The sequence below is a fragment of the Crocuta crocuta genome, unplaced genomic scaffold (assembly GCF_008692635.1).
Source record: "Crocuta crocuta isolate KB4526 unplaced genomic scaffold, BGI_CrCroc_1.0 scaffold229, whole genome shotgun sequence".
NCBI lineage: Eukaryota > Metazoa > Chordata > Mammalia > Carnivora > Hyaenidae > Crocuta > Crocuta crocuta.
In genome coordinates this window covers 3,863,815-3,887,628 of record NW_027536464.1, presented here as the reverse complement: position 1 = coordinate 3,887,628, position 23,814 = coordinate 3,863,815, and the positions used below count along the sequence as shown (strand labels likewise).

The 23,814-nt window shown below is 51.0% G+C and overlaps 1 protein-coding gene across 1 annotated transcript; it reads right to left on the bottom strand.

The window, feature by feature from the left end:
- Positions 1-2,680: 2,680 nt before the first annotated feature.
- RUFY4 (RUN and FYVE domain containing 4) lies at positions 2,681-21,384 on the bottom strand. Its single transcript, XM_077748652.1, has 12 exons — positions 21,301-21,384; positions 21,057-21,163; positions 19,233-19,360; positions 18,834-18,938; positions 18,334-18,477; positions 17,819-17,882; positions 16,126-16,755; positions 15,236-15,342; positions 8,967-9,113; positions 4,109-4,219; positions 3,487-3,580; positions 2,681-3,376 (listed from the first exon to the last, which is right to left on the bottom strand). The coding sequence occupies exons 1-12, from the start codon at positions 21,338-21,340 to the stop codon at positions 3,344-3,346; spliced, it is 1,710 nt and encodes a 569-aa protein (XP_077604778.1). The 5' UTR covers positions 21,341-21,384; the 3' UTR covers positions 2,681-3,343.
- Between the last annotated feature and the right edge of the window lie 2,430 nt (positions 21,385-23,814).

Sequence of the window (23,814 nt, the reverse complement as noted above, 5' to 3'; positions counted from 1 at the left end):
ATCTGGGCACCTGGTGCTTCTGCATGTGACCTTGTGTACTTCTCTAGCCTTGTTTCAGGCCACATCCCCCTGACCCCTTAACTATAGCCACAGGGAAGTACTTGCAGTTCCCCAAAGAACTGTTTGGTTCCCCACAGAGCCTGGCATGCATTTCCCTTCCCCTTGGAAGGTTCTTCCTTACCCTCTTGGTCTGGCCAACTCTTTATTTTCCTTTAAACATTTTTTAAAGTTTGGGGCACCTGCGTGGCTCGGTCAGTTAAGCATCCAACTTTGGCTCAGGTCATGATCTTGCAGTTTGAGTTTGAGCCCTACGTTGTGCTCTGGAGCCTGGAGCCTGCTTTGAAATCTGGGTTCCCCCCCACCCTCTCTGCCCCTCCCCCTCTTGCGCTCTGTCTCCTTTTTTCCCTCAAAAGTAAACATTAAAAAATTAAAAAATTTTTAAGTTTATTTATTTATTTTGAGAGAGAGTGCATGCAAGTAGGGTGGGGACAGGGAGAGAGAATCCCAAGCAGGCTCCACACTATCAGCACACAACCTGACACGGGGCTTGAACTCACAAACCTTGAGATCATGACCTGAGTGGAAATCAAGAATCAGATGCTTAACTGACTGAGTGACCCAGGTGCCTCTCCTTTTACCCTTTAGATTCAGCCCAGTCATGACCTGTATGGAATTCAGCCCTCTCTCTGTGCTGTCCCCACGCCTGGGGCTTACCTCTATCATGGCTTCGTTAGGGAGTTTGTAATCTCTGGCTGCTCCCTCCTCCCCACTGTGAGGTTCTTAAAAGCAGGGATTTTATATATAATAAGTATGATATATATATATATAAAGTCTTTGTATCCCCAAACCAATCACAGTTGTTTGGCATATTGTGGGTGCTTCATGTAATTTTGTTGAGCACTGAATGAGTAGGGGATTGATGTACATTGGAGGATCTGAATGACATCTGATTTAAAGAAATAATTATGTTGCCAAAATTTCCTAGGGCATCTTCAGCCTATGAGCATGAATGAAGTCACATCAGTAGCAATAAAGCCAAATCGCAGTGGCTTAAACCCTCCGTGCTCATTCAGGGCTTCATCTCCCTATAAGGTGTTCTCCAGGAATCTGAGGGAGTCTGTTGAGAGTGTCTCCTGGGCACTCCTCTGCATGCTGCTGCACTAGACATGTGTGCTGGGGTCACTGCTGAGGTACTGGTACCCTTGGTAGAACCTTTTGCCAGGGGATCGCCAAGGTCTAACAAGCTCTTCCAATGTCTTTGTAGAGCTTTTGTGCTCTTCATTGGAGTTGATAGGAACTCTTAGGGGGGCAGTGTTGAGCTAGAGGCTGGTCCTCAGCATAGCCCTTCCATCCCTCCCAAGTAGGGAGAAGGTCAAGCTCCCCTATTTCTGGCCCCTGATTTCCTTCCAATAAATTCTTGCCCAGGAGCACCTTGCCTTCTCTTTGAACGTTGGCTTCTGCTAGCTCTCTTCTCTCCCATCAATTCCTCAGGCAGACCTGAACTTGACACTGGTGGAGTTCTACCAGAATATGATATCTCCCACGATAATAAGAACCTAATAAAAGTATCTGAGCAAATCTAATCCTTGACAAGGGATCGCTGTCCTTTAGGGTAGGGGGGATTCTATTGCCCTGATTGCTCCAGAGCCCCAGCCCTGCCCCCCTCCACTCCCTCTGTTCCGTGCCCCTCACCTTGTTGTAGCCTTTGCTAAGGAGAAGTTCTTACCAGCTCTCCAGGGCAGGAACTGCTATTGCAAAACTCTTGCTCCATGCTATGGTAATGGGATGCAACTCTGGGTGGCCCTGACCCCAAGGGGCGGTCCACAGGCGCTGGTCAGAGCCACAAGGTTGCCCAACTGCTACAGAGGCTCTGGCAGTCTGTGTGAGGCAGAGGGGATGTGCATAACAGCACGCATGCCTATTTGGGGCCACAAAGTCTGTCCTGGAGCTCAGATAGGGCAGCTAATCCCCTTGGTACAGAGTAGGGCCCACGCTTCTTCGGAAACAGTATTCTCAGAAGCACCACATTTGGGTGTCCAGTGAAAGACACATAATTTGCATAAGACTTCTTGGGCTGTCAGGGGATAGGATCCTGTACCATAAAGCTACAAAAATCTTCATAACTATCTTTATTAAAGTCTAGTTGAGTGAGCACTGCATAGAAGGTCACCTAGACTTAGCCCCTCTGTCCAGGCACTCACAACTTGAGACTGACCGAGTCACCACAGTGTTAGAAGGGAAGGACAGAGAAGCCCCAGCCTCTCGTCTGAGCTTCCTCTCCTGCTCACTAAACCAGAAGCCCTGTGAAGTGACTGGCACCCCCACACACTGCTGGTGGGAAAAGCCAACAAACAACTCGTTTGGGAACAACTCAGCAGTTTCCTAAAAGCTAAACATAGGCTTTTGTCATAGGACCTGGCAATTTCATTCCCAGGTATTTACCCAAGGGAAATAAAAGCAAATGTCTAGGGGTACCTGGCTGGCTCAGTGGGTAGAGCAAGCAACTCTTGATCTTGAAATTGTGAGTTCAAGCCCCACATTGGGTGTACAGATTACTTTAAAAAACAAAAATCTTAAAAAAAAAAAAGCAAATGTCTATACAAAGTTTTGTACACAGATGGTTATAGGAAAGGTATTTATAACAATCTCAAACTGGAAACAGTCCAAATATCTGGCAATAACTGAATGTGTTAATAAATTGTGGTATACCCATGCAGTGGAATACTACTCAACAGTAAAAAGGGACTATGGAAAGGCAGAAAATAAAGAGTACATAACTAGGATTCCACTTATATAAAATTGTGGAAAACTAGTCTCCAGTGATAGAAAGCAGATAAGTGGGTGCCAGGGAGAGAGGAGGAAGAGGGAGAGGTTACAAAGGACATGAAGAAACTTTGGGAATGATGGGAATGATGTTCATTATTTTGAGTATGGTGATGGTTTCATGTGTGTATATTAAAGTGAAGACTCACCAAATTGTACAATTTATGTGAAGTGTGTTAAATGTCAATAGAAACTCAAGAAAGCTGTTAAACACAAAACGCAACAAAAGCAGACCTTCAAAGCAGATAGGGTGCTCCTGAGTGTGCTGAGTGGTGGGATGGGTGAGGTGGGAGTGGGGAAGAATGTCAGAGCCCCTGGGCCTTCTTCTTGGTCAAGGACGTTCTGAGCCCAGAGGACCTTTAGAGAGGATGGTGCCTGGCGCTCTCACTTGCAGAAGAGGCCCAGGCAGCTGTGAGCTCTCTCAGGTCACTCTGCTCACGGATGGTGGATGCAGGCTTCCAACCTGCCTCCTGCCTCCTGCCTCCAGCCTGGCTCCTTCCACTCCCACACCACAGAATGCTCACACAAGTGCTATTGGCCTTAGGTCACCAACCTTTTAGAAAAAAGGCAGGACTGGTCAGACCAGAGGGGTGGGAAGGGCGGAGGGGAGGAAGCTGATGGGTTGGGGTGGGTGGCCAATCCTGGGTGATCTCATCGGTCGACCTGAGCTCCTCCCTTCTGGGAGCACGGTGGGCAGTGGCGCCCTCTCTTCTTGTAATCCACAGAGCAGGCATGGCAAACCAGGCCTCCACAGAGCCTAGAAGCAGAGGTGGGAAGAGTGGGGAGCTCGAGGGTGTGTATGGGGGAGGGAAGGATGTTTCTCTCCCATCAGAGCAGCCCTGGGTGCGTCCCAGGAGGGCTCCCCTTTCCTAAAGGGTGTCCCAGTGTCCCAACCCCTCCAGAGTCCTCTAAATGTCAACACAGGTTCTCTTGCTGGCCCTCATTCCCTCTCTTTCTCGGCTTGTCCTGCCACTGTGTTCCCGGAGGAAGGTGAGGGGAGCAGCTTCCTCTGTACAGATCTCTCCCAGACCAGGAGCCTGTTAATCAGTCTCTTCTCAGAAGGCTGGCACTGTCCCATCTTCCAGACACTGTTGCTTGCCTGATTCTCTTCCACTGTTCTAGTTCATGTCTAGGCTAAATGTTGTGTAAAGTGAATGGTCAGCTTTAAGTGGCTTTCATAAACACCCAGCTCCTGTGACATCTCCCTTCCCAGAGTGGGTAGAGTGCTGTGGGCTGGTGGAAACAGTGCTGTCCCAGAGAAAAAATTCTGTGCTCTCCCCATTACCTGCACGGGTACCGCCGAGACAGCCGGCCAAAGACCTTGTTGCAGTCAACACAGCATTCGGGGGCCATGGAAGAGAGATGCTGGACCTTCTGCCACAAGTCATCCTTCTCTCTGATGAGTGGATGGAGGTCATACACAGACACACACACACACACACACACACACACACGAAGATGGAGATGATATAGGTAGAGAGACCAAGACCAGGAGAAAGAGAAACACAGAGCCCAAGGTGGGGGGGAGGGGGGATAGAGAGAGAGAGAAAGAGAAAGAGAGTCATACAGGGACACACGCAAAGAAACAAGTAAAGGAAGAGAGACAGTGGGGCAGAAAGACAGAGACACAGAAAACAAGAGAGAGACAAAGAGGGACAGAGAGAGAGAGCAGTCAAGAGAGAAAGGAAGTCAGGGGGTTGGAGAGGGAGACAAAGAGAGATAGAGTGGTAGGTGGGGAGATAAATGTAGAGAAAGGGAAAGGCCAAGAGAAAAAGATGCGGAGACAGTCAGGGACAGAGACACAGAGAGGGAGAGACAAATACAGAGAAAAATGGAGAGACAGACGTAGTGACAGAGAAAGAAAGAAATGAAGAGATCATGAGACAGGCGCGCGTGCACACACACACACACACACACACACACAAGAGGTGATGAGTCTGCAGTCTTTGGGAAGATGGATGGTGACACCCCAGACCCCGTCCCTCAATATAACCTCGATCTATTGTTTAAGAATCTTCATATCCCACCTCCTCCAAGGAGTGCTCCCTGATCATAGAAGCCCCCATCAGTTTCTTATGATGCCCTTATTTTTTATTTGGCACTTGTAGTTATGCATATTATACTCCTGCAAAACTATCTTCACTGTTGTTGTTTTTAAAGGATATTTAGGAATGTGGGTTTAAAGTCTTCTTGTTTTGTTTTTAATCAAAATGATACATACACATGACTTAAAAATCCAACAGTACAGAAGAACTTCTACCAAAAGGGGCGCCTGGGTGGCTTAGTCGGTTAAGTGTCCGACTTTCGCTTAGGTCATGATCTCGCGGTTCGTGGGTTCGAGCCCCACGTCGGACTCTGTGCTGACTGCCAGCTCAGAGCCTGGAGCCTGTTTCAGTCTGTGTCTCCCTCTCTCTCTGACCCTCCCCTGCTCACGCTGTCTCTCTCTCTTTCTCCTAGAAATAAATAAAACATTAAAAAAAGAAAGAACTTCTACCAAAAGGTAATAGACACCCTCCCTACTCCTTCTACTCTCAATGGCAAACCACTTCTTACACTTTTAGCTTTTTCTCTTTCATATTACTTCCACACTTAATATGCTCATATCCTCTTTTTTTGATATATTGAGAGAGAACATCTTCTACAGAGCTCCTTACCTTGATGTCAGAGGACTTAGCTTATTTATTGCCATCCCCACTAACTCCACATCCTTCTTCCGCATGTGGCTATATCCCTATTTTTGGTTCCTCTATATTACTATTGTAGTTTTACAGAATATACTCACACATTTATTTCTCTCTCGATCTGTGGAGCACAGATAGCATCTTGACTGCCATTCTGTAATATGATGATGTCAGCATCCCTTCCTCTTCAGTTGGCCTCCTTCACCCACCTCCTACTTGTTATTTATTCCTGCAATGTCTAATATGGTAGCCACTAGCCACATGGGGCTACTTAAATTTCTATTTAATTTAATTTAATTTAATTAAAATTAACTAAAATTAGAACTTCAGTTCCTCAGTCACATCAGACACATTTGAAGTACTCAGTGACTACACATGACTGGTAGTTGCTGTACTGGACAGGGCAAATATAGACCATTTCCATCTTCACAGAAATTTCTATTGGCTTCTATTCTATGTACTTCATGTTGTTTAGATGATAGCATTTACATTTGTTCTATAATTACAACTGTTTACTGTGCTTTGTCTTTAGGTTGTTCTAACATTGAAAAAATCAATAAATAGTATTTACATTATTAGAAAATATATAAGCATATTGCTTCAATGAGAGCGAACTGTGTTGTTAACATTTCCTTGGAAGTTTTTTGTTTTTCCAGGACTTTTTAATTACCTTTCTTTACTCCTTGCAAAGTCCTTGCATGACTTACTTTTAACACAGCCTAATTATTCCCTCTCCTCAACAAATTCTTCGTCATATCAGGTATGCTATTGATTATCTTTTTCCTCAGAGGCCTTCCTCCTCAGTCCTCAAAACTTTTGCTTCAGCCTGGACTTACTGCTCCCTGGGCTTGCCAGCCACTTGTCATCTTGGAAATTCCCTTTTCTTCTCTCCTGGGCTAGAGCTACTGTTTCCTGAATTCCACATCTTCTCCTTTCTTGGTAAGCCAAGCTTACTTCCCTGTTTTTCTGAAGCACATCCTTAATTAACTTCCCAAGAAAGGCCATGTGGGAGGTAAATTTTCTGTAACCTGTCTTCCTGAAAAATGTCTTTTCCTATATCACCTTCTATACTTGTTTTATAGTTGGGCTGGACCTAGAATTCTAGGGCAAAAGTTAGCTTTCCTCAGAACTTGAAAGTATTACACCATTGATTCTTAACATGTTTTTCTGTGTCCTACTTCCTTTATAGGTGACGTGTCTTCGAGTATATTGTCCTCATCTTTGCTTTACGGAGATTTCACAATGGTGTATCTCAATATGGATTTTGTTCCCTTTCACTTATTGTGTTGGTTACTCAGTGAAATCTTTACATCTGAAGATCTGCAACCTTTAGAGGCTGGAAAGTCTCTCATTCTTCTGATAATCTCCTCCATTTTATTCTCTACCTTTTTTTAAATTTTTTGAATTCTTGTCAGTTGGAGAAGATAGATAGTGAATCTCCTGGAATGATTCTTTGTATTTCTAACTTTTTATCTCATGTATTCCATCTTTTTGTGCCTTTTATTCTACATTTTGAGAGATAGCCTCCTCTTTCTTTTCCAATCCTCAAGAGTTAAGACAAAATTTCAGAAATATTTTTAATTTCTAAGAACATTTCTCATCTTTTGTAGGTCACTTTTCACATCATCCTATTTCATGGGAGACAGATCTTTTTTGTTTACCTTTGTCTCTTCTATGTTCTAGATTCTTCTCAAACATCTGGAGACCCTTGGTCACCATTTCATGTTTAAGCCACTGGAGCTTCAATAGTGGACAAGGGTGATTGACTTGTGGCTTCCCTTTAGGAAGGGGCAGGGAGCTACCTGCCACTTCAGATTGTCAAATGCCAGAACACACTGTTGTTTACTTGGGGCATCTAACTTTCTTTAGTGAAGGAAGTTTTAATTATTCACCTGGGAGATAGACTCCTCAGGGTTGATATTCTGAAGTCAGGGAAGCAGGCTGAAAGCAGGAGGTGTACACTGCTCTTTCCAGTGACTTTATCGATCAATATTCCTGATGGCTGTCCCTTATCTCATTTCTGCCATCTGTGTTCCTGGTGCCTCTGGGCCCTGAAGTTCTAACTTGGGCTAAATCCAGTATTTACTTCTTCATCCAATTTCTGGCTTCTGGAAATCTCTTATCTGTGATTGGCTCCTCCACCTTTCTCTATATTAGAAATTTGATCTATCTATTTATTTATTTTTTACAATCATTCTACTGAGATCTCAGGATGAAAAACAGATGATGTGTTATCAGTCCACCATCTTGATGCAGAAGTCAGCCTCTATAGCTTGCCCTCCTCCCTGCCCTTTCTGCTTAGAACCATATTTTCCATGATGCTCCTGCAAGGGACATTATATTATGTAGCTTGGGATCTTGTGATGAGTTTCTTTAACACTAGGAAAAACATCTTTCTTGCCTGACGAACTGGTATATATCCTTGGAATGCATAGTGACATTTAGGCAACTTCCTGTGTTTCCATTTTCGATTCTGCCAAGATGCTCAGAGCTAAGTTTTAACCCTAACCCCGATCCTAATACCTCAAAAGTACAAATTTTTTCCTCTTCCATTTCATCTATTTTCCTCTAACAATCACACACACACGTGTATATGTATGTATACACACATGTATACATATATATACACAATGCCTATATATACATATATGTCTTTTATTGTTGGATACCTTAAATTCTTTTGTGAGATACATGGTTAATTTTTTATATCCCTCCTTCTCCCCATTGACAGCTCCTTGTAGGAGATCATTCCTTAAATTCTTTGTTCTTTCTAGGTTGACTTCTCCCTTCTCTCATCTTTAATATCACTTGGATTTTGTGCAAGAGGATTTAGCCCCTCTAATTCTAATGAAACCTGAATCCAATAGGTCCTGCTTCCTGAACTGGGTCAAAGTGTAGCATTAGCTCCCTACTAGACTGAAGGGGAGAAACTAGGCTTTACATACCTCCATTCCTCAGTGGCTTAGTGGTTTGGAATCCATCCTGGTGAGCTCAGCCTCTGGAACCTAGGACAGCTGACCCAGGATGACCCACAGGCCCAGTGGTCTGAGGAAGTCCACCAGGCAGTCAAGTGTAGCACATACGGTTACCTCTTGGTTAACCTCCCCTTTTCCTCTCTCAAATCCTTCTCCCATCTACGGGCTCTTTTCCCTTCCCCTAACCTTAGGAGGTATGTGTGTATGTGGGGGTGGGTTGGAGTGGTGGTGTGCCTTAGAGCCAGAGAACTCAATGCAATTTATATGCTATATGTCCTTGGTGTTCAAGTCAGCCTCTCTGACCCTCAGTTTCCTCATCTATAAAATGAGGAGAACAGCTGGGGTGGCTAAAAGATGAGTCAGCATACCTAAAGGTTCAGAACCCTGCTCTATAGTTTTCAGTGGAGTAGAATTTTCATTCCCCAGTCTCTCTACATCCCATACCATCCCCGCTTCTGCAGTCCTGCCCCGCTGCGTCCACCCTTACTGAATCAGTTCCAGCACCCTCATCTTCATGGCACGGACCAGGTCCTGCTGCCCTCCAAGCTCCTTCTCATACATGGCGTCCCTCCTCTCGGCCTCCTGCCGCTTCTGCTCCAGCTCTGTCTGCAGCCGGGCCCTCTCTTCCTGACACCTGGGCACAGAAGGAAGACTCAGTTCTCAGCATTTGTGACCAAGCTAGGCTGGGCCTCTACCTGACAGGGAGCTCCTGGGGGGAGCTGGTGGTATCTCCTATAGCTGATGTGCGTGTATGCGCGTGCGCGCGCGCGCGCACACACACACACACACACACACACACACACCCCCCTTCAATACACACATACCTTACACATCACACATATACTCACATTATACACACACGCTACACATATACTCCACACCCCTCACAGCATCCCATGCTACACACACACCACACCTACACACACACACACACTACACACCAACATAAATGCTGTCCTACACAACACACAGTACACATACCACAACACACCACATGCACTTGCAACACACCACATATTTACACAGCATACTTACAATACAAAACACACATATAGCACATACCACATACAAACATACACTTATAATACAATACACACCATAGACAACACACATACACACATCACACTCCTAGCACCCCACACATAGCAAGCACACACACTCTCCCTTCCACACACACACTCCATACATTCTCCACCCCCCACACCCTCCTGGGCCACACATACTCACAGACATATATAACATGCCAGACCACACACCAAAGTGAGCACTGTGGCTAGCATCCCATCCACAGGCTGACTCCTTAACAACCGTTCAGAGGAATGAAAACAGGGTGTAGCCTCCTGTGTTCCTTTAGAGAAGGTGAGCCAACATCTCCATTGTTTGTATTTCTTTTCTTTTCTAACATTTCCATTTTAAAATGTAATGGTGTTGAGAGGCATGCTCACAACTGCGTGGCTCTCTGGAGTGAAGGTGGGTGTGTGGGACCCCAGGCTGGGTGGGCTTTGCTCAGCTGAGAATGATGGATGGTTTGGGAGTGGGGTAAGTGGCATAGGATTTAGGGTGATTTTTTTTTAGGTTTTAAAATATTTTGGAAAACTATGGTGCATTGTCTTTTAAGAAAATTAAGAAAAGAATATTAAACAAGTGGCTTCCTTACATTTTTGTTTCAGCTTTGGCTTAAAATCTCCTCAGCTCTATTCTTGCCTCTTCTTTTTGTCTTTGGTGGCTTCCTAGAAGGTTCCAAGAAATCTACTGGACTAGAAATAAGAAGGTGCCAGCCCTGGGTCCCAGCCCCTCCCTCCGTTGCTCAGATAAGGAGGGTGTTGCAAAGGTGGGTACACATCCTGTGACTTCAGGATGTGTGTGTGTGTGTTTGTGCGCGTGTGGCACACCCCTGGGCTTTGGTGTGTTTGAGGCTTGCAGAAGGCTTGCCAATGAACTGAATTATGAATTTTTACAACACCACTGCGTAGCACACCTCAGAGAAGAAAGCTGGGTAGGCTGTAAAATCAAACTGACAACAGATATCCACCGAAATTCCAAAAAGACCAGTCCCTGCAGCCTTAGGAAGGGTGTTCTTGTGCTCAGGCGCTGGACTGGGGCTGTGTCTATTTTAATGAACACCATGGTCTTCAGTATCCTTATTTCTTGATACTGGCATTTCATCTTCCTGAGCTAGTTTACTTGCACACTGATCTCAAGGCCTTTGGTGTGGCCAGTGCGGGCCCCGATGTGAGCACCACGGTTAGTGTGTGTCTCTGAGGTGGGAGGGAACATTTATTAAGCACCATCTGTGTCCCAGTGGCTGTTTGAGGTGTCAAGAAGTGAGCAGGGCCTATGGGTCCTAGTGGAGCTTAAAGCGGGTTCGGGGCAGTGGTCAAAACAAGTGATAGACCAATAGCATAATTAAGCTAAGTGTATGACAGATAAATGAGGGGTGGAGAGAGACTTGAGAGGGTGCTCAGGAAAGGCTTCTGAGACAAGGTGACCTTTAAGCAGATCTAAGAGATGAGAAGTCAGCCAAACAGAGCCAGTGAAGGTCACATGGAAAGGTCTGCAAGTTGGCGAGAACTTGCTTGTTTGAGGAACTGAAAGAAGACTAGGGAAGCTGGGATACCATGAAGTTGCAGGAGGTGGGGGGTCGGCAAGAGATGAGGTGGGAAGTAGGCAGGGTCTGATCCCTCCCTCAGTGGCCCCAGGAGGAGTGGACTTGAACCTCAGTGCAATGGGAAGCCACTAAAGTATCTCCAGCAGGGGCTGACAGACACTCTGGGTGCAGGAGAGGACATGGAAGGAATTAAAGTCTAGAGCACCTGTTACATGCCAGCCCTGAGCTTAGTGCTTTATGGCCTTGTTTCCTTTAATTTTCACAAGTATGGGGGGGGGGCAGGTGATATGATCATAATTTATAGGAAAGTAAATAGAACTTCAGAGAGGACACAACACTTGTCCAGGGTCACATCGTTTGAAACGTGGAGGGAGCAGAGATCTGGGTGCAGGCCTGTCAAGCCGTAAGTTCTATTTGCCTCCACACACTTTTGTCTACGTGGAGGTATGGTCGCCAGCAGTTTATGGCACCAGTGCCGAGTGGGCAGCAAGTGGGAGCAAGGGATGGATCCTCATGAGCCCTTGGAGTGCCTCAAAGGAGCTCAAGTGGGGGCAGGGCGGGAAGTATGATGTTGGATGTTGCTTGATTCTTTCTGAAAACCTTTTCCACTTATACTTGCCCTAATCATTTTTGCTTTGAGGTCTCACCCAGGGGCAGAGGAAACCTACCTGCTTGCAAAGATGGTCCCCCAGAGCATCCGAGCTGGAAGGAGGAACTTTAGAGTTCCAACTATCTCCTTTTGCAAATCAGGGACCAGAAGCCAGAGAGGGAAGGCCAGTTTCTCAAGATGCTGTAGCCAGGAAGCTGGGAAGTGGTACTGGTTGCCCCATAGCTCAGGTCCAAGTGTATTTTCATAGCCCCGGGTTGGTCTGCTGAGGCCTGAGGCTTAGCTGTGTCTCCCCTATGTGTCCAGCCCAGGCTCTGCACCCACGGGCTCTACCCTCACCACTTTCTGTCTATTCTCCATACCACAGACAGAGTCGTCCTGAAACCGTGGGGCTCTCCACTTCCTGCTCAAGGCTCTGCTCCAGCTTCCACAGAACAGGGGTCTCCGTCCACCCCAGCCACATGGGCCTGCTTCTCCCCAAGTGCACTTCTGGGATTTTGCCTTTGCTGGTGCTCCTGCCTGGAGCACTCTTCCCATGATCTTTGCACAGTTCAGTTTTCCCAGCAGCTGGGGTTTCTCAACTGTCACCTCCTCGGAGAGGAACCCCGTGACTCCTAACCTAGGTGAATCTCCTGTCTCTAGCCCCTTTCCGGGATTGATTCTTTTTCCCACGGTGCCCATGACTACCTGACATCCCATTTCTATTTCTTGATCTAGTGTCGGTGTCCCCAGGTCTGTGAGAGAGGACACTGCCTATTCTGTTCCCTGCTCAAGGGTGCAGTGGAGTCACAATATACTATGTGCTGACCGAGTGGGCTCCCTGGCACTTCTATCTGGTGGTAGTGAAACAGCCGCCCCCAGCTTGATGCCCAAGGCCCCTTTCCCCTGGAGTAAGGCGTTCCTCGGAGTCCCCAGGATCCTAGGAGGCGAGAGAGCGCACCCTCCTGGCCACAGGAGATTCTGCTCTGCTATCTTCATTCTGACGACTCTCCCACAGATCCCCAGCCCAGGCCTTTCCTCTGAGCCCCACACTCAACTGTCTGCTCAACTCCATGTTCAAAGGGCGTCTCAGACTTAACATGCTCTCCCCCTCAACTCCTGAACTTTCCCCACAAGCCAGCCCTGCCACAGCCCACCGTCAGCTGTAACTCTAGCTTTCCAGCTGGTCAGGCTGGAAAATGAGAGTCATTTCTGACTTCTGTCTTTCCCTCTTCCTCCCCAGGAGGTCCAGGCTCACAGTGAGTCCAGAATCCCACACTTCTCTGCACCTCCGTGACTGGACAGCACTCAGAGGCACCCTGCCCTCCCCTTCCCAATCGGAGTCCCTGCTTCCACCTTGGTTCCTTATAGACTAGCTCCACAGAGTAGCGGGCTCGAGCCCTTGAAAGCCCAGATCAGCCCAGAACAGGCATATCTATAGGGACAGATTAGCGGTTGCTTAGGGCTAAGGGGTTGGGAGGGAAAGGCAGTGGATGCCAATGGTACAGGGTTTCTCTTTGGCGTGTCGTAAAACTGATTGTGGCGATCAATGCACAATTTTATGAATACAGTAAAACCCACTGAATTGTTAAAAAAAAAAAGCAAACCTACTTAACATTAAAGCAAATGGTCACATCGTGTCCCTCCTCTGCTCCAAACTCCCAGTGAAATAGGAGCCACTGAGTGAAATCCCTATTTCACTGAGTCAAAGCCTAGGTCTTTTTGATGACCTGTGAGGGTCTCCTGTTACCCAACTCACCTCCCCCTACCTCTTCTTATTCCTCTACTCCACTGATTCTCCGTGATGTTCCTGGGACCTGCCATGCCCATTCCTGCCCCAGGGCCTTTGCTCTTGCTCTTCCTCTGCCTGGAACATTCCTCTATCACATGCCCACACAGCCCGCTCCTCATTTCCTTCAGGTTTTTAACTCCAATATCACTTTTTCAGGGAGGCCTTCCCTGGTTGCATCACCTCATTTAATATTACCCCTTGACACTCCCATTCGCTGCTTTAGTTTTCTTCTTCTTAGAACTTGTCACATCTGATGTTCTATGCAATTAACTTGCTTATCGTGTTTATCGATTGCTTTCCCCACTAGATGGTGAGCTCCACAAGACTGGGCATTTGGCCCGTTTTGTCCACGGGAGGGGTTCTGGTGCATAGAACAGGGCTGGCGCAGAGCTGAGCTTCTATGGCTAATGGACTGGACAACAGGTGGCGAAGTAGTGGTCTGTGGCACGGGGGCTCCCCCAGCTAAGGGAGCAGCCTGGGCCTGGTGGTCTCCTTGGAGCCTCCTGGCTGTTCCCTCCAGCCTGTCTTGATTCCCAGAGAAGGCCCCTGGGTGAGCAAGGCCCCTGCATTCACCTAGGGCCTGAGTCATGGGAATCATTGCTGACCAAACCGCCAGGCTCAGCTGAGTGTGTGGGGGGAAGAGCCCCCGGGGGCCTTTTTGGGTTGGTTTCTGGGCCTATAGTGTGCTTCAGCCTTTTAAGCAGAGAGTCAGTAAGCTGCCCCATGATTCAGTCTGAATCACAGCTACCCAGCCTCCCATGGGGTTTCGGGTTGGTGCCTCTGGCCCTGGGGCAGGGGTCAGCCATGTGTAAGAGACAGGGGCAGGTGGGCCGCCTGAGGCACACAGAGCGAAGGGAGAGAGAAAGACAGAGAGACGGAGTCAGACCAAGGAAGATCTTTGCATGGTGGAGATATTTTTTAAAATTATGAAAGAGAAACTCAGACACTGAGAGAGCATGCTCTGGGCCTTTGAGGTTAATGTGGTGACAGGAAGTTGGAGAAGGTGGAGGTGAGGGTAGCTGACGGGGAGTGACAGACTGAAATAAATATAGGCACTCAAAATATTGGCTGAGGGCCCTTGTTTAAGTCTACAGGTTCTGAAATCAGCTACCAGGGTGTAGACCTCAGCTCCTCCACTAACTAGTGACATTGGGTGAATTGTGTGGCACCTTTGAGCCTCAGTTTTCCTATCTATACAATGGAAATTCTTAGAGAACCTACTTCATAACTGTGTTGAGGGGAAACGTCTAGAAGGGTGCCAGGAACGTAGTAAATGCTCAGTACATGACAGTTAGGATGATGATTGTGCATCAAGAGAGTGAAAGAAGACTGTGCAACAGGGAAGAGGAAAATGAGAGACAATGGACCAGAGGAAAGATGGAGACGGAAGGGGCAGGAGTGTGGAGGGGCAGGGGGGAGACTGGGCTGAGAAGAGAGGGGAGTGGCAGGGGAAGAGGCAGCAGAGAGACAAAGGTGAGTGTGGGAGGGGAGGGAGGGACAGGAGGCACACATCCCTCCTGGAGGCTTTTGGGGAGGCCAGTGAGGAAGGGGCTAGCAAGGGGCAGGGGAGAGGTTGGCAGGAGCTCCTCCAGGAGTAGTGCCCTGAAAACCTCAGTGCCTCAGCGTCCCAAAGCTGTGCCCAGCACAGGCCTGATGCACGGAGGCGCTCAGCAGAACCTTGCTGGTGTACGGTGAGGAGGAGCCAGGAGCAGCTCCCGTCCTGCTGGCCTCTGCCACCCACCTGTTTGTGCAGGTGGTTGCCAAGGTTACCTGCTGAGCTGCTCCTGCAGCGTCCGCAGCTCCCCTTCCTTCTCCTTCAGCAGCTGCTCCTGGTGCTGGGCCCGCTCCTCAGTCTTCCGGAGCCCATATCTCAGGCTCTTGGGGGTGGGAGGCAAAGGAAGAGAGAGGGAAGCTGAAGGAGGAGGGCAGAGACCCCAGCCCCGGGTGTGACCTGACAAACATCCCCATGAGACCCCGGGGCTGTGGGAGGCAGCCACTGGGTGGAGGGCAGGATTCAGGACAGCAGGATTCAGGATTCAGGGCAGGATTCAGGATTCTGGGAGCGGAGAGGCCCGGCTCTGCCTGCCCCTGGGAGAGGATGATGATCATGGTTCAAGAGACTGAGAGGGGACTGTGCAACAGGGAACAGGGAAATGAGAGACAAAGGAACTGGGGAAAGATTTCTTCCTTTGCTGAAGGATGAGAGCTACAGAAGACAAGGCTGGAGAGGGCGCTGAAGCGGGGCTTGAAATCGATCTTGGGGATCTCCAGGAGAAGCATCTACAGCCAGAGCAGCCGGGTGGGGTTTGCAACAGCAGAACTTAGACATTGGTGGGAAATCTGCCAGTAACCAGGGCTACCGAACTTGAACGGGTGACTGCCCCCAAAGAACTGTTGGGTAAGGAGTCTCAGGCTCCAAGGCCCCCAGGGCCCAGGCAGGTAGTACAGGTGAGTAAAGTGGGCCTGGTGTGAGGCCACGGGGAGAGGCAGGGACTGTGGCAGCCTCAGGAAGACCTCCTCAGGGAATAATAACGCTGTGCAGACCAATCAAAATGGATCTGTGGGCTGGGATGTGCCCCCCCCCCCACCATGAAGAGTCCCACCTGGAGGCCAGGTTAGAGAGGGGAAAAGAGACAGATACTGGGCTCCACGGCTCTCACCTTGACCACATCCTGCAAGGCCACTTCTGCCCGCTCCTTCCTCCTGGTCCCGCTGGTCAGGAGGGGACCCTCTTGTGGTTTCTCTGGGGTGAAGTCTTCCTTTGATCCCCGGCCCCAGAGGACTTGGGGCTCCCCTGGAATGCTAGGTACCTCCCACTCCTGCTGGCTCCCTGACATTGTGTCCTCTATTGTCCCTGCGGGGCTGGAGGCCAGTAGCCTGTGGACACAAGCCCGCTCTGCTCCCCCTTCATGAGTCCCCTCCACACCAGGAAGAACCCCTCTGCCCTCGGTCTCTGTCCCTATCACCTCCTTTGGAGCCTCCTTGGAACTCTCTCCCTGTCCCAGGATGCTGGGTGTTGAAATCTCCAGGCAGGTCCCAGTTTTTGGGTCTCCCTTCTCCTGGGCTTGCTGGAGTTCCTCCCCTGCTGGTTCCCACATGCCCTGGGGGGACCTGAGGCTCCTGGGATCTTCTCTCTTCTTTTCCAGAAAGGGAGGAAGATGCCTCTGTGGCTGGGACCTGTGGAGCCCCGCTAACCAGCCTTCCCGGGGTGCATCTTGCAGACAGCGGGTCTGGCTAGTGTGTGGCTCCTCTGGGTGGACTCCTGCGGGGTCTCCACGTGCGGCTGAGATCTGCAGAGAAGCCCCCCAAACCATCGCCGCTCTCAGCACCAACCTGCCAACCTAGTGCATTGGAGAGGCCACAAACCTCCCTTATAAATCTAAAGGAATATTGATTCAGGGCCCAAGAATCAGAATGTTAACATTGCCCCGGGTGGATGGGAGGCCCCAGCTTTGATCTCTGGTCAGGGAGCGGTAGTGCTTCTCAGTGCTCCTTCCTATCCTCCCTCCCTCCCTTCCCCATGTCTTCCGCAGCCATCTGGTTTCGACTCCCCACCCTCTCCTCTGACCCTGCCCCCTGAAATTCTTGGTGTTTCAGTTTTCATGTATGTAAAATGAGAATAATAGCACCTGCCTTGTAGGGTTATGGTGAAAGCATAAACAGACCGACAGCAGCTAAGAGTCACCTCTCTTGAGAAGCCTTCTCTATGCTCCTCTGTCCCTCTGTGCATGGCTGCATCGCTGCACTTAACAGGTTGTCTTGCAATGTGTTCCCCACTCTGGGCAGAGGCTGAGTCCTCACGGTGTCTGTTCCTGGTGCTAGGAAGCTGGTGGGGTGCAGAGAGAGATTGGGGAATGACGATAGTCATGAGCTACCACTTACAGGGCATGTGGCCAAGGCCCTTGCTCTGTGCTACATGCAGGCTGTCCCTGGGCTTCCTCACAATCACCCTGCGAGGCAGGGCAAGTACCTTGCCAAGGGCCTTGGTTGTTAGGGGCAGAGCTGGGATTTGCACCCAGAAATCTGGCTCTTCAATCGCTCCAAGTGAACTGAGACATTTGCAGATTGTCCAACGGAGATTGTTTCCTTGATGTGCATCCTACACACTTCTGGTTACCCTCCCCACCGCCTCCTCCTCTCCTGGGCCCCAGGCTTCTGCAGATGGTGCCAGTGGTCTCCCTCTCCTCCCGAGATCTTCACCACCTTGGGAATATGCGCCCTTTCTTCTCCTGTGGCTACGCAGTCCCCAGGTCTACACACTGGCCTCTCTGTCTGTCTGCTCGGCTACTATCCATCCTGGGGGGCCCAACAGAGACAGAAGAGGCAAATCAGAGTGAAGTTGGGCAGAGGCACCTGCTTTGGGGAGTCTTTGGTCTTTCTGGGTCTTCTCCCCTGGGTCCGGCTGGAACAACAGGACCTACAAATGAGAGCGGTGGGGGCCACGGGGCTCTCTCCAGCAGTGGCCTTGGTGTCCAGCCACAGGACATCCCATCTTCCCGCCCACCCACTCATCTCGCTGGCCCTCCACCTTCCCGGTCCTTCCATCCTCATGTAAGCACCCCCTCCGTCCATCCATGTGCCCACCCACCGCTCATCCTAACATCCACCATGTGTTTGTCCTTCTAACCCCCCACCCCAGCCATCCAACAACTCTTTAGTGAGCGTGCGCTCTATGCAGCATCACGTGACGTGATAGATCACGCTGGGAAAACAGACGTCTGGGGAGGTGGAGAATCAGGGACTGAGACAGCAAGAAGGGAAGAACCGATGGGGCTGGACGCTGAGTTTGGAGCCTGCTTGGGCTGGGTGGTGGTCAAACGGCAGGAAGGCACTGAAAAGAGGTTTCCCTCCATGCGAGACCCACTCACTCTGAGAACATGGGCCAGGCTTCATCTAGGTCTGGCCATTGCAGGTCCAAGTCGAAGGCCACTCCATTGAGAGCATAGAGAGAATCCAGGAGGTCTTCCCGGAGTTCAGGGCACACCAGAGGGCTCCGGGGGCCATACCATTCCCTGTGTTATCAGTAATGGGCAGAGTTGGCCTTTGGTACTTGGTGCTTGGCCTTGGTGCTCTGGCCACCCCCACCCCCACCCCCAGAGAACTTGCCTCTGCCATACACCACAGTGGGATGGTCTCCCAGGCAGGGCTGTGGCCCTTGGGGAGCAAGAGGCTTAAGCATCATGGTGCTACCAGGACTCTGGGGTTCTGATGTCCCGTCTGCCCTTTCTTCCGGGACTTTTCTTTCATGACTCTCATTTTAGTTGTCCTTGATATTAACCCATCCATCCAAGGGCAAAGAGGCATCGTCCACAGGGGATGGACAGTGGGCTCAGGGGGTGTCAGGAGGCCCATGTCCCAGCAGCCGCACCTTATGAGTTCTGGGTTCAGAAGGCAGAGCTGCAGGGACTCGGCCAGCTGTCCACGGGCTAGGCAGAAGCGGATGAAGGCACGGCCTTTTGCTAGAGGAGTCTTNGTGGGGAGGTGGGGGGAATGTGGGAAGGTTGAGGGGAAGGTGGGGAGGTGGTGGGTGGTGGTATTAGAAGAGAAGGAAATCAGCCAGGACAGAGACAAGATGGGGACTTGTGCTGTTTGGGAACAGAAGCGGGAGCTGGAGGGCTGCGAAGACCGGGTGAGGGGTCTGTGGTCAGCAGAGCGGGAACGGGAACGGGTTAACACAAAAGGGGCTCCCGGAGGCCATCCCCATCAAGGGCCTGGAGGCAGGACCTCTTCACGCTGAGGCCAGCCTCCCTGCCACCTGGCTCTGGATACCTTGTCCTGTGAGTGGACAAAACGGGCCGGCTCCGTGCTGCCCCGCTGTCGCCGCAGGCCAGTGCAGACGAAGTCCCAGTAGTCCTTCCGAGGCCTCAGGAGGCTCTTCTGCTCTTTCTGGTCAAACTGGGAGCAAGACCAGGGAAGGGAAAGCCTGGAAATGTTCCCTCCCAGAGCCCACCTTGCATTTGGCGCGCTGAGAATGGAGGGAGAAGGGCTACTGTAGACGGACCCGGCTTCAGGAGCTGGCTCTGCCCGTATTGGCTGTGTGACCGTGCGCAAGGCGCAGGACCTCTCTGAGCCTTTGCTGCTCTCATTCGTTCACTCCAGTGGTACTTATTGAGCACTTACTATGTGTTAGCCTTTGTTCTGTGCCCTGGGAATACAGCAGTGAACAAAATGACCTCATGACCTTGGTAGGGGAGACAGACAATGCACAGAGTAAGTGAAACATAGAGTATGGTAGGTGGTGCTGCCCGCTAAGGAGAAACATAAAGCAGGGAAAGAGAATAGAAAGCATGTGGTGTGTGCCCACATGTGCGTATGTGGCGTGTGTATGAGGTGTGTGTGGCGTGTGCAATGTATGTGAGCATGTGTTATGTATGTGTGGCAGTGCGCCTGTGATTTGGGGTATGTGTATGTGTGTGTATGTTTTAAAAATTTGCATTAGGGTGGCTAGAGAGAGCCTCACTGAGGAGATACTATTCAAAGTCCAGATCCAAAGGAAATTGTGCCATTCAAATTTCTTTTCTTTCTTTTTTTTTTTTTTTAATGTTTTTTATTTATTTCTAGGAGAGAGAGAGAGAGACAGCGTGAGCAGGGGAGGTTCAGAGAGAGAGGGAGTCACAGACTCCAAAATAGGCTCCAGGCTCTGAACTGGCAGTCAGCACAGAGCCCGACGCAGGGCCTGAACCCACGAACCGTGAGATCATGACCTAAGCAAAAATCGGATGCTTAACCGACCAAGCCACCCAGGCACCCCTGTGCCACTCAAATTTCTAAGGGAAGAGCATTCCAGGCAGAGGGAATAGCAAGTGCAAAGACTCCGAGGTAGGTGTATTCCTGGTGTGCTTTAGGAAGTACAAGGAGGTCAATGTGAATGCAATGCAGCAAAAGAGGGGGGTAGACTGGCATCCTACCAACCTCACATGTAAACTCACACCACACACATGTGCATAACACAGAGAAGGAGGAAGGGTATGTGTGTGTAGGTGGGGCTGGTAAGGTCATCAAACACCTCAGGGGGTTAGAATGAGTATTTTAAGAGGCACCTGGGTGGCTCAGTCAGTTAACCATCCCACTTCGGCTCAGGTCATGATCTCATGGTTTGGGGTTCAAGCCCCGCATCAGGCTCTGCACTGACAGCTCGGAGCCTGGAGCCTGCTTCTGATTCTGTGTCTCCCTCTCTCTCTCTGCCCCTCCCCTACTTGTGTGCCTGTGCTCTCTCCCTCTCTCACAAATAAGTAAATAAACATTTAAAAAGAAAAAGAATGAGAATTTAACAAGGCGGGGCATGAGAAAGGGTTTGCCTGGTCCTTGGTAAGCGCTCAACAAAAGTACCAATAGCAGAAAGGTCCAGCCCTAGGACATCTGGCCTCTGAGACTTCAGTCCTCAGAGCAGGGTGGCTGCCCTACCTGCCCCACCCCACCGTGTCCCAGGCTACAATGTCAACCTCCAAGAGCGAGGTTCGATGTCAGGAAGGGCTTGCTGACTCTGGGTGCTGAGGCAGCCGGTGGTGTCTCCTCAGTTTCTGGGAAGTCCCTCCTGGTTATGGGGGCCTAGAGAGAGGGGGCTGGGAAGAGGGTGGGGGCGGGGGATCACCTGCAGCAGCAGCTCCAGGCAGCCACAGAGTCTGTGCAGCTCGGCGCTGGCGTCTGTCACTGGAGGCTGCCCATCCGGGTAGCCTTGGAGGATGGCGGAAACGGCAGCTGCAAGGGTGGGTGTGTGTGTGGGGGGGGATGGTGGACATCAGGCATCAGGTGGGCGGGGGCTCTGGCGAAGTGAGTCCCAGGAGCCCTCACTTCTCCCCCAGCTCAACCCAGAACACCTCTCAGGGAACATTCACCTTTCAGGTTCCTGGTGAGGATGGCCCCTTCCTCTGCCATGAGTATTTCAAACTGATGTGATTCCTTGCGGCTCTGGGGGCAGCCCAGGAAGCAGCCTCTGGGCTCAGCTGCTCAATTGTCTTCTTATACAAGGAAGAATCAGAGCCTGGGCCAGGAAAGTGACATTTCTAGAGTCACACAGTGAGTCAAAGGGTAGTAGGATAAACACCTCAGCTCTTCCCTGTAGGCCAGCATGGGGGAGGGGGATGGGATGGGCCTCACAACACCATGGAGCAGTCCCAGGGTGCTAGGCCCTATGTTCCATGCCTGACATCCTTGTCTTATTCAGTCCCCATAATAGCCTAAGAGGTCACTAACTCCATTAAAAAAAAATTTTTTTTAAGTATTTATGTTGAGAGAGAGAGCGAGAGAGAGAGCGAGAGTGAGAGCGAGAGCGAGAGAGCGAGAGAGAGAGAGAGAAAGTACGAGTGGAGGAGGGGCCGAGGGAGAGAATCTCAAGCAGTCTCCATGCCCAGTGAGGAGCTGGACTCGGGGCTCGATCTCATGACTATGAGATGACCACCGCGAGATCATGACCTGAACCGCTATCAAGAGTTGGAAGCTTAATGGACTGAGCTACCCAGGCCCCAAGTGGAGAAGCTAGAGCTCGAACTCAGGTCTGTGTGTCCCCACACAGGGCAACCTGATGTGCACGGCCTGTTAGGGCTCACGCCACGAGGACACTGGGCTGAGGGAAGGTCACCCCTCTCCCCCACAGGGAGCCCAGCCAGAGCAGTCATCACTCATCCTTTCCTGGCCTCCAGCTGAGTGGAAAATGTGTGTCGTTTGAGGAAAGGGAGGCAGAAGTAAAATGAAGCCCTAGAGCTGGGACTGGGCCAGAATGCAGGGTGGGTGTGGGGAGCAGGGCACCTGGTTTTAATCCTGTGGTTCTCCCCCCCCCCCCGGGGAATCCTCCCCCAGTGGGTCCTGGGGCTCAGAGAGGAATACTGTGGCCACTGGGGGCCAGTGGCTTATCCTGATGTAACCTGGAATAAAGACCAGGCATGGGAAAGCCCAGGAGTCNGGGACACAGTGGAGGGGGAAGGGGAGGGAAATAAAAGTAGATGAGAGAGGGTGGGTGGAGATGGTGTTTGGGAAACACTGAGGGGGATGTTAAGAGCCCTGGGTTTCCATCCTGACCCTGCTACTAACTCACTGTGTGACCTTGGGCTATCATTTGCTTTCCCTGGGCCTCAGTTTCCCCATCTATAAACCAAGGGGTGGACCGAGGGTCTCTGCATCCCCTTCCAGTCCAGTCCAGATCCACCATGAAATCCATGGACACCTAGAGGTGCCTCATCGTCTCTCATTTCTATCCCATAGGCCTCTGTCTCTCGCTCCCAGCATTGCCCCCTTTCTCCAGCCACCCCTAGACCCCTTCCCTGCTACTCACCCAGGAAGGCCTGGCTGGCTGGGAGATGGAGAGCCAGGCACTGCAGTCTAAGCCTGTCACTTGTGACCGAGGGTCCTGCACAGCCTTTCCCAGAGTGACGCCTGGAAAGTGACTCAGGCCCAGCCCAGCAGGAGCGGGAGGAGCAGAAAATCATGGGGGAGATGTGGGGCAGGCAGGACCCGGGGCCCCAGCGCAGAATGGGTGAGCTGGGGGATGGCGCCCTTCCGGCGGATGGGGTCCACTTGTTGGCCAGCCACCAACTCTCCCAGAGCCATAGCTGCAATTGCCCCCATATGCGGGTTTCCTTCCCTTTCCCATCAGGGTCGCTGGCCCTTGCCTTTCTTCCTTGTCGCCACCAGGCGGCACAGAGAGGCTGTGATTGCTGAGAGTCTCGGTTGAATTGCGGAGCAGGTGGGGAGGGGGAGGGCAGGGTCCCACCACGCATCTCCCTCCCCTCCCCACCTCAGTCTCCAGGTTGCCAGTGCCACCCTGCTCGGGCCGCACTCACCCCTAAAAGAATGGAAGTGAAGCCACTGTGAACCTGTAATCCAAGACCCGGCCATCTGGGTTGCCCAGGTGGGGAGTGTTCTCCCGCCCTGGCTGTGCCCCACCTCCGCGTCCTCATTTTTCTAGGCTGGGATGCCCCGAGGGCTAGGGATGGGGGCAGAGAATAGAGGGGCAGGCACCTGCTAAGACCACTGTTCCACAGAGCTCAGGAACCGCCTGGAGACGGTGGCACTGGAGGCGGCCGAGCCTGGCTCCGCCGTCCCGCCGCGGGCTTCTGCCCGTCTCTCCCTCTCTGGGGGACTCAGCCTCCCCGCGGAGAGGCTCCGGCCCCCCTCTTTGTCCCCCGTGTCCCCGTGTTCCCGGTCTCTCCCTCACTGTCTCTCCTTATCTGCTTCCTGCCTCCCCCTTCGCGCCGTCGGTCTTTTTCTCGCCCTCCAAGACTCGGCCGGTCGCCGCCCGGGCCCCGAAACCTCGTCGCTGCCCCTCCCCCGGCCCCCGAGTCCCTGCGTCCCCGGGGCTCCCTCCGCCCCCGGCTGCGTCCGGGCGCCCTTGTCGCCGCCCCTCTCCCGGCCCG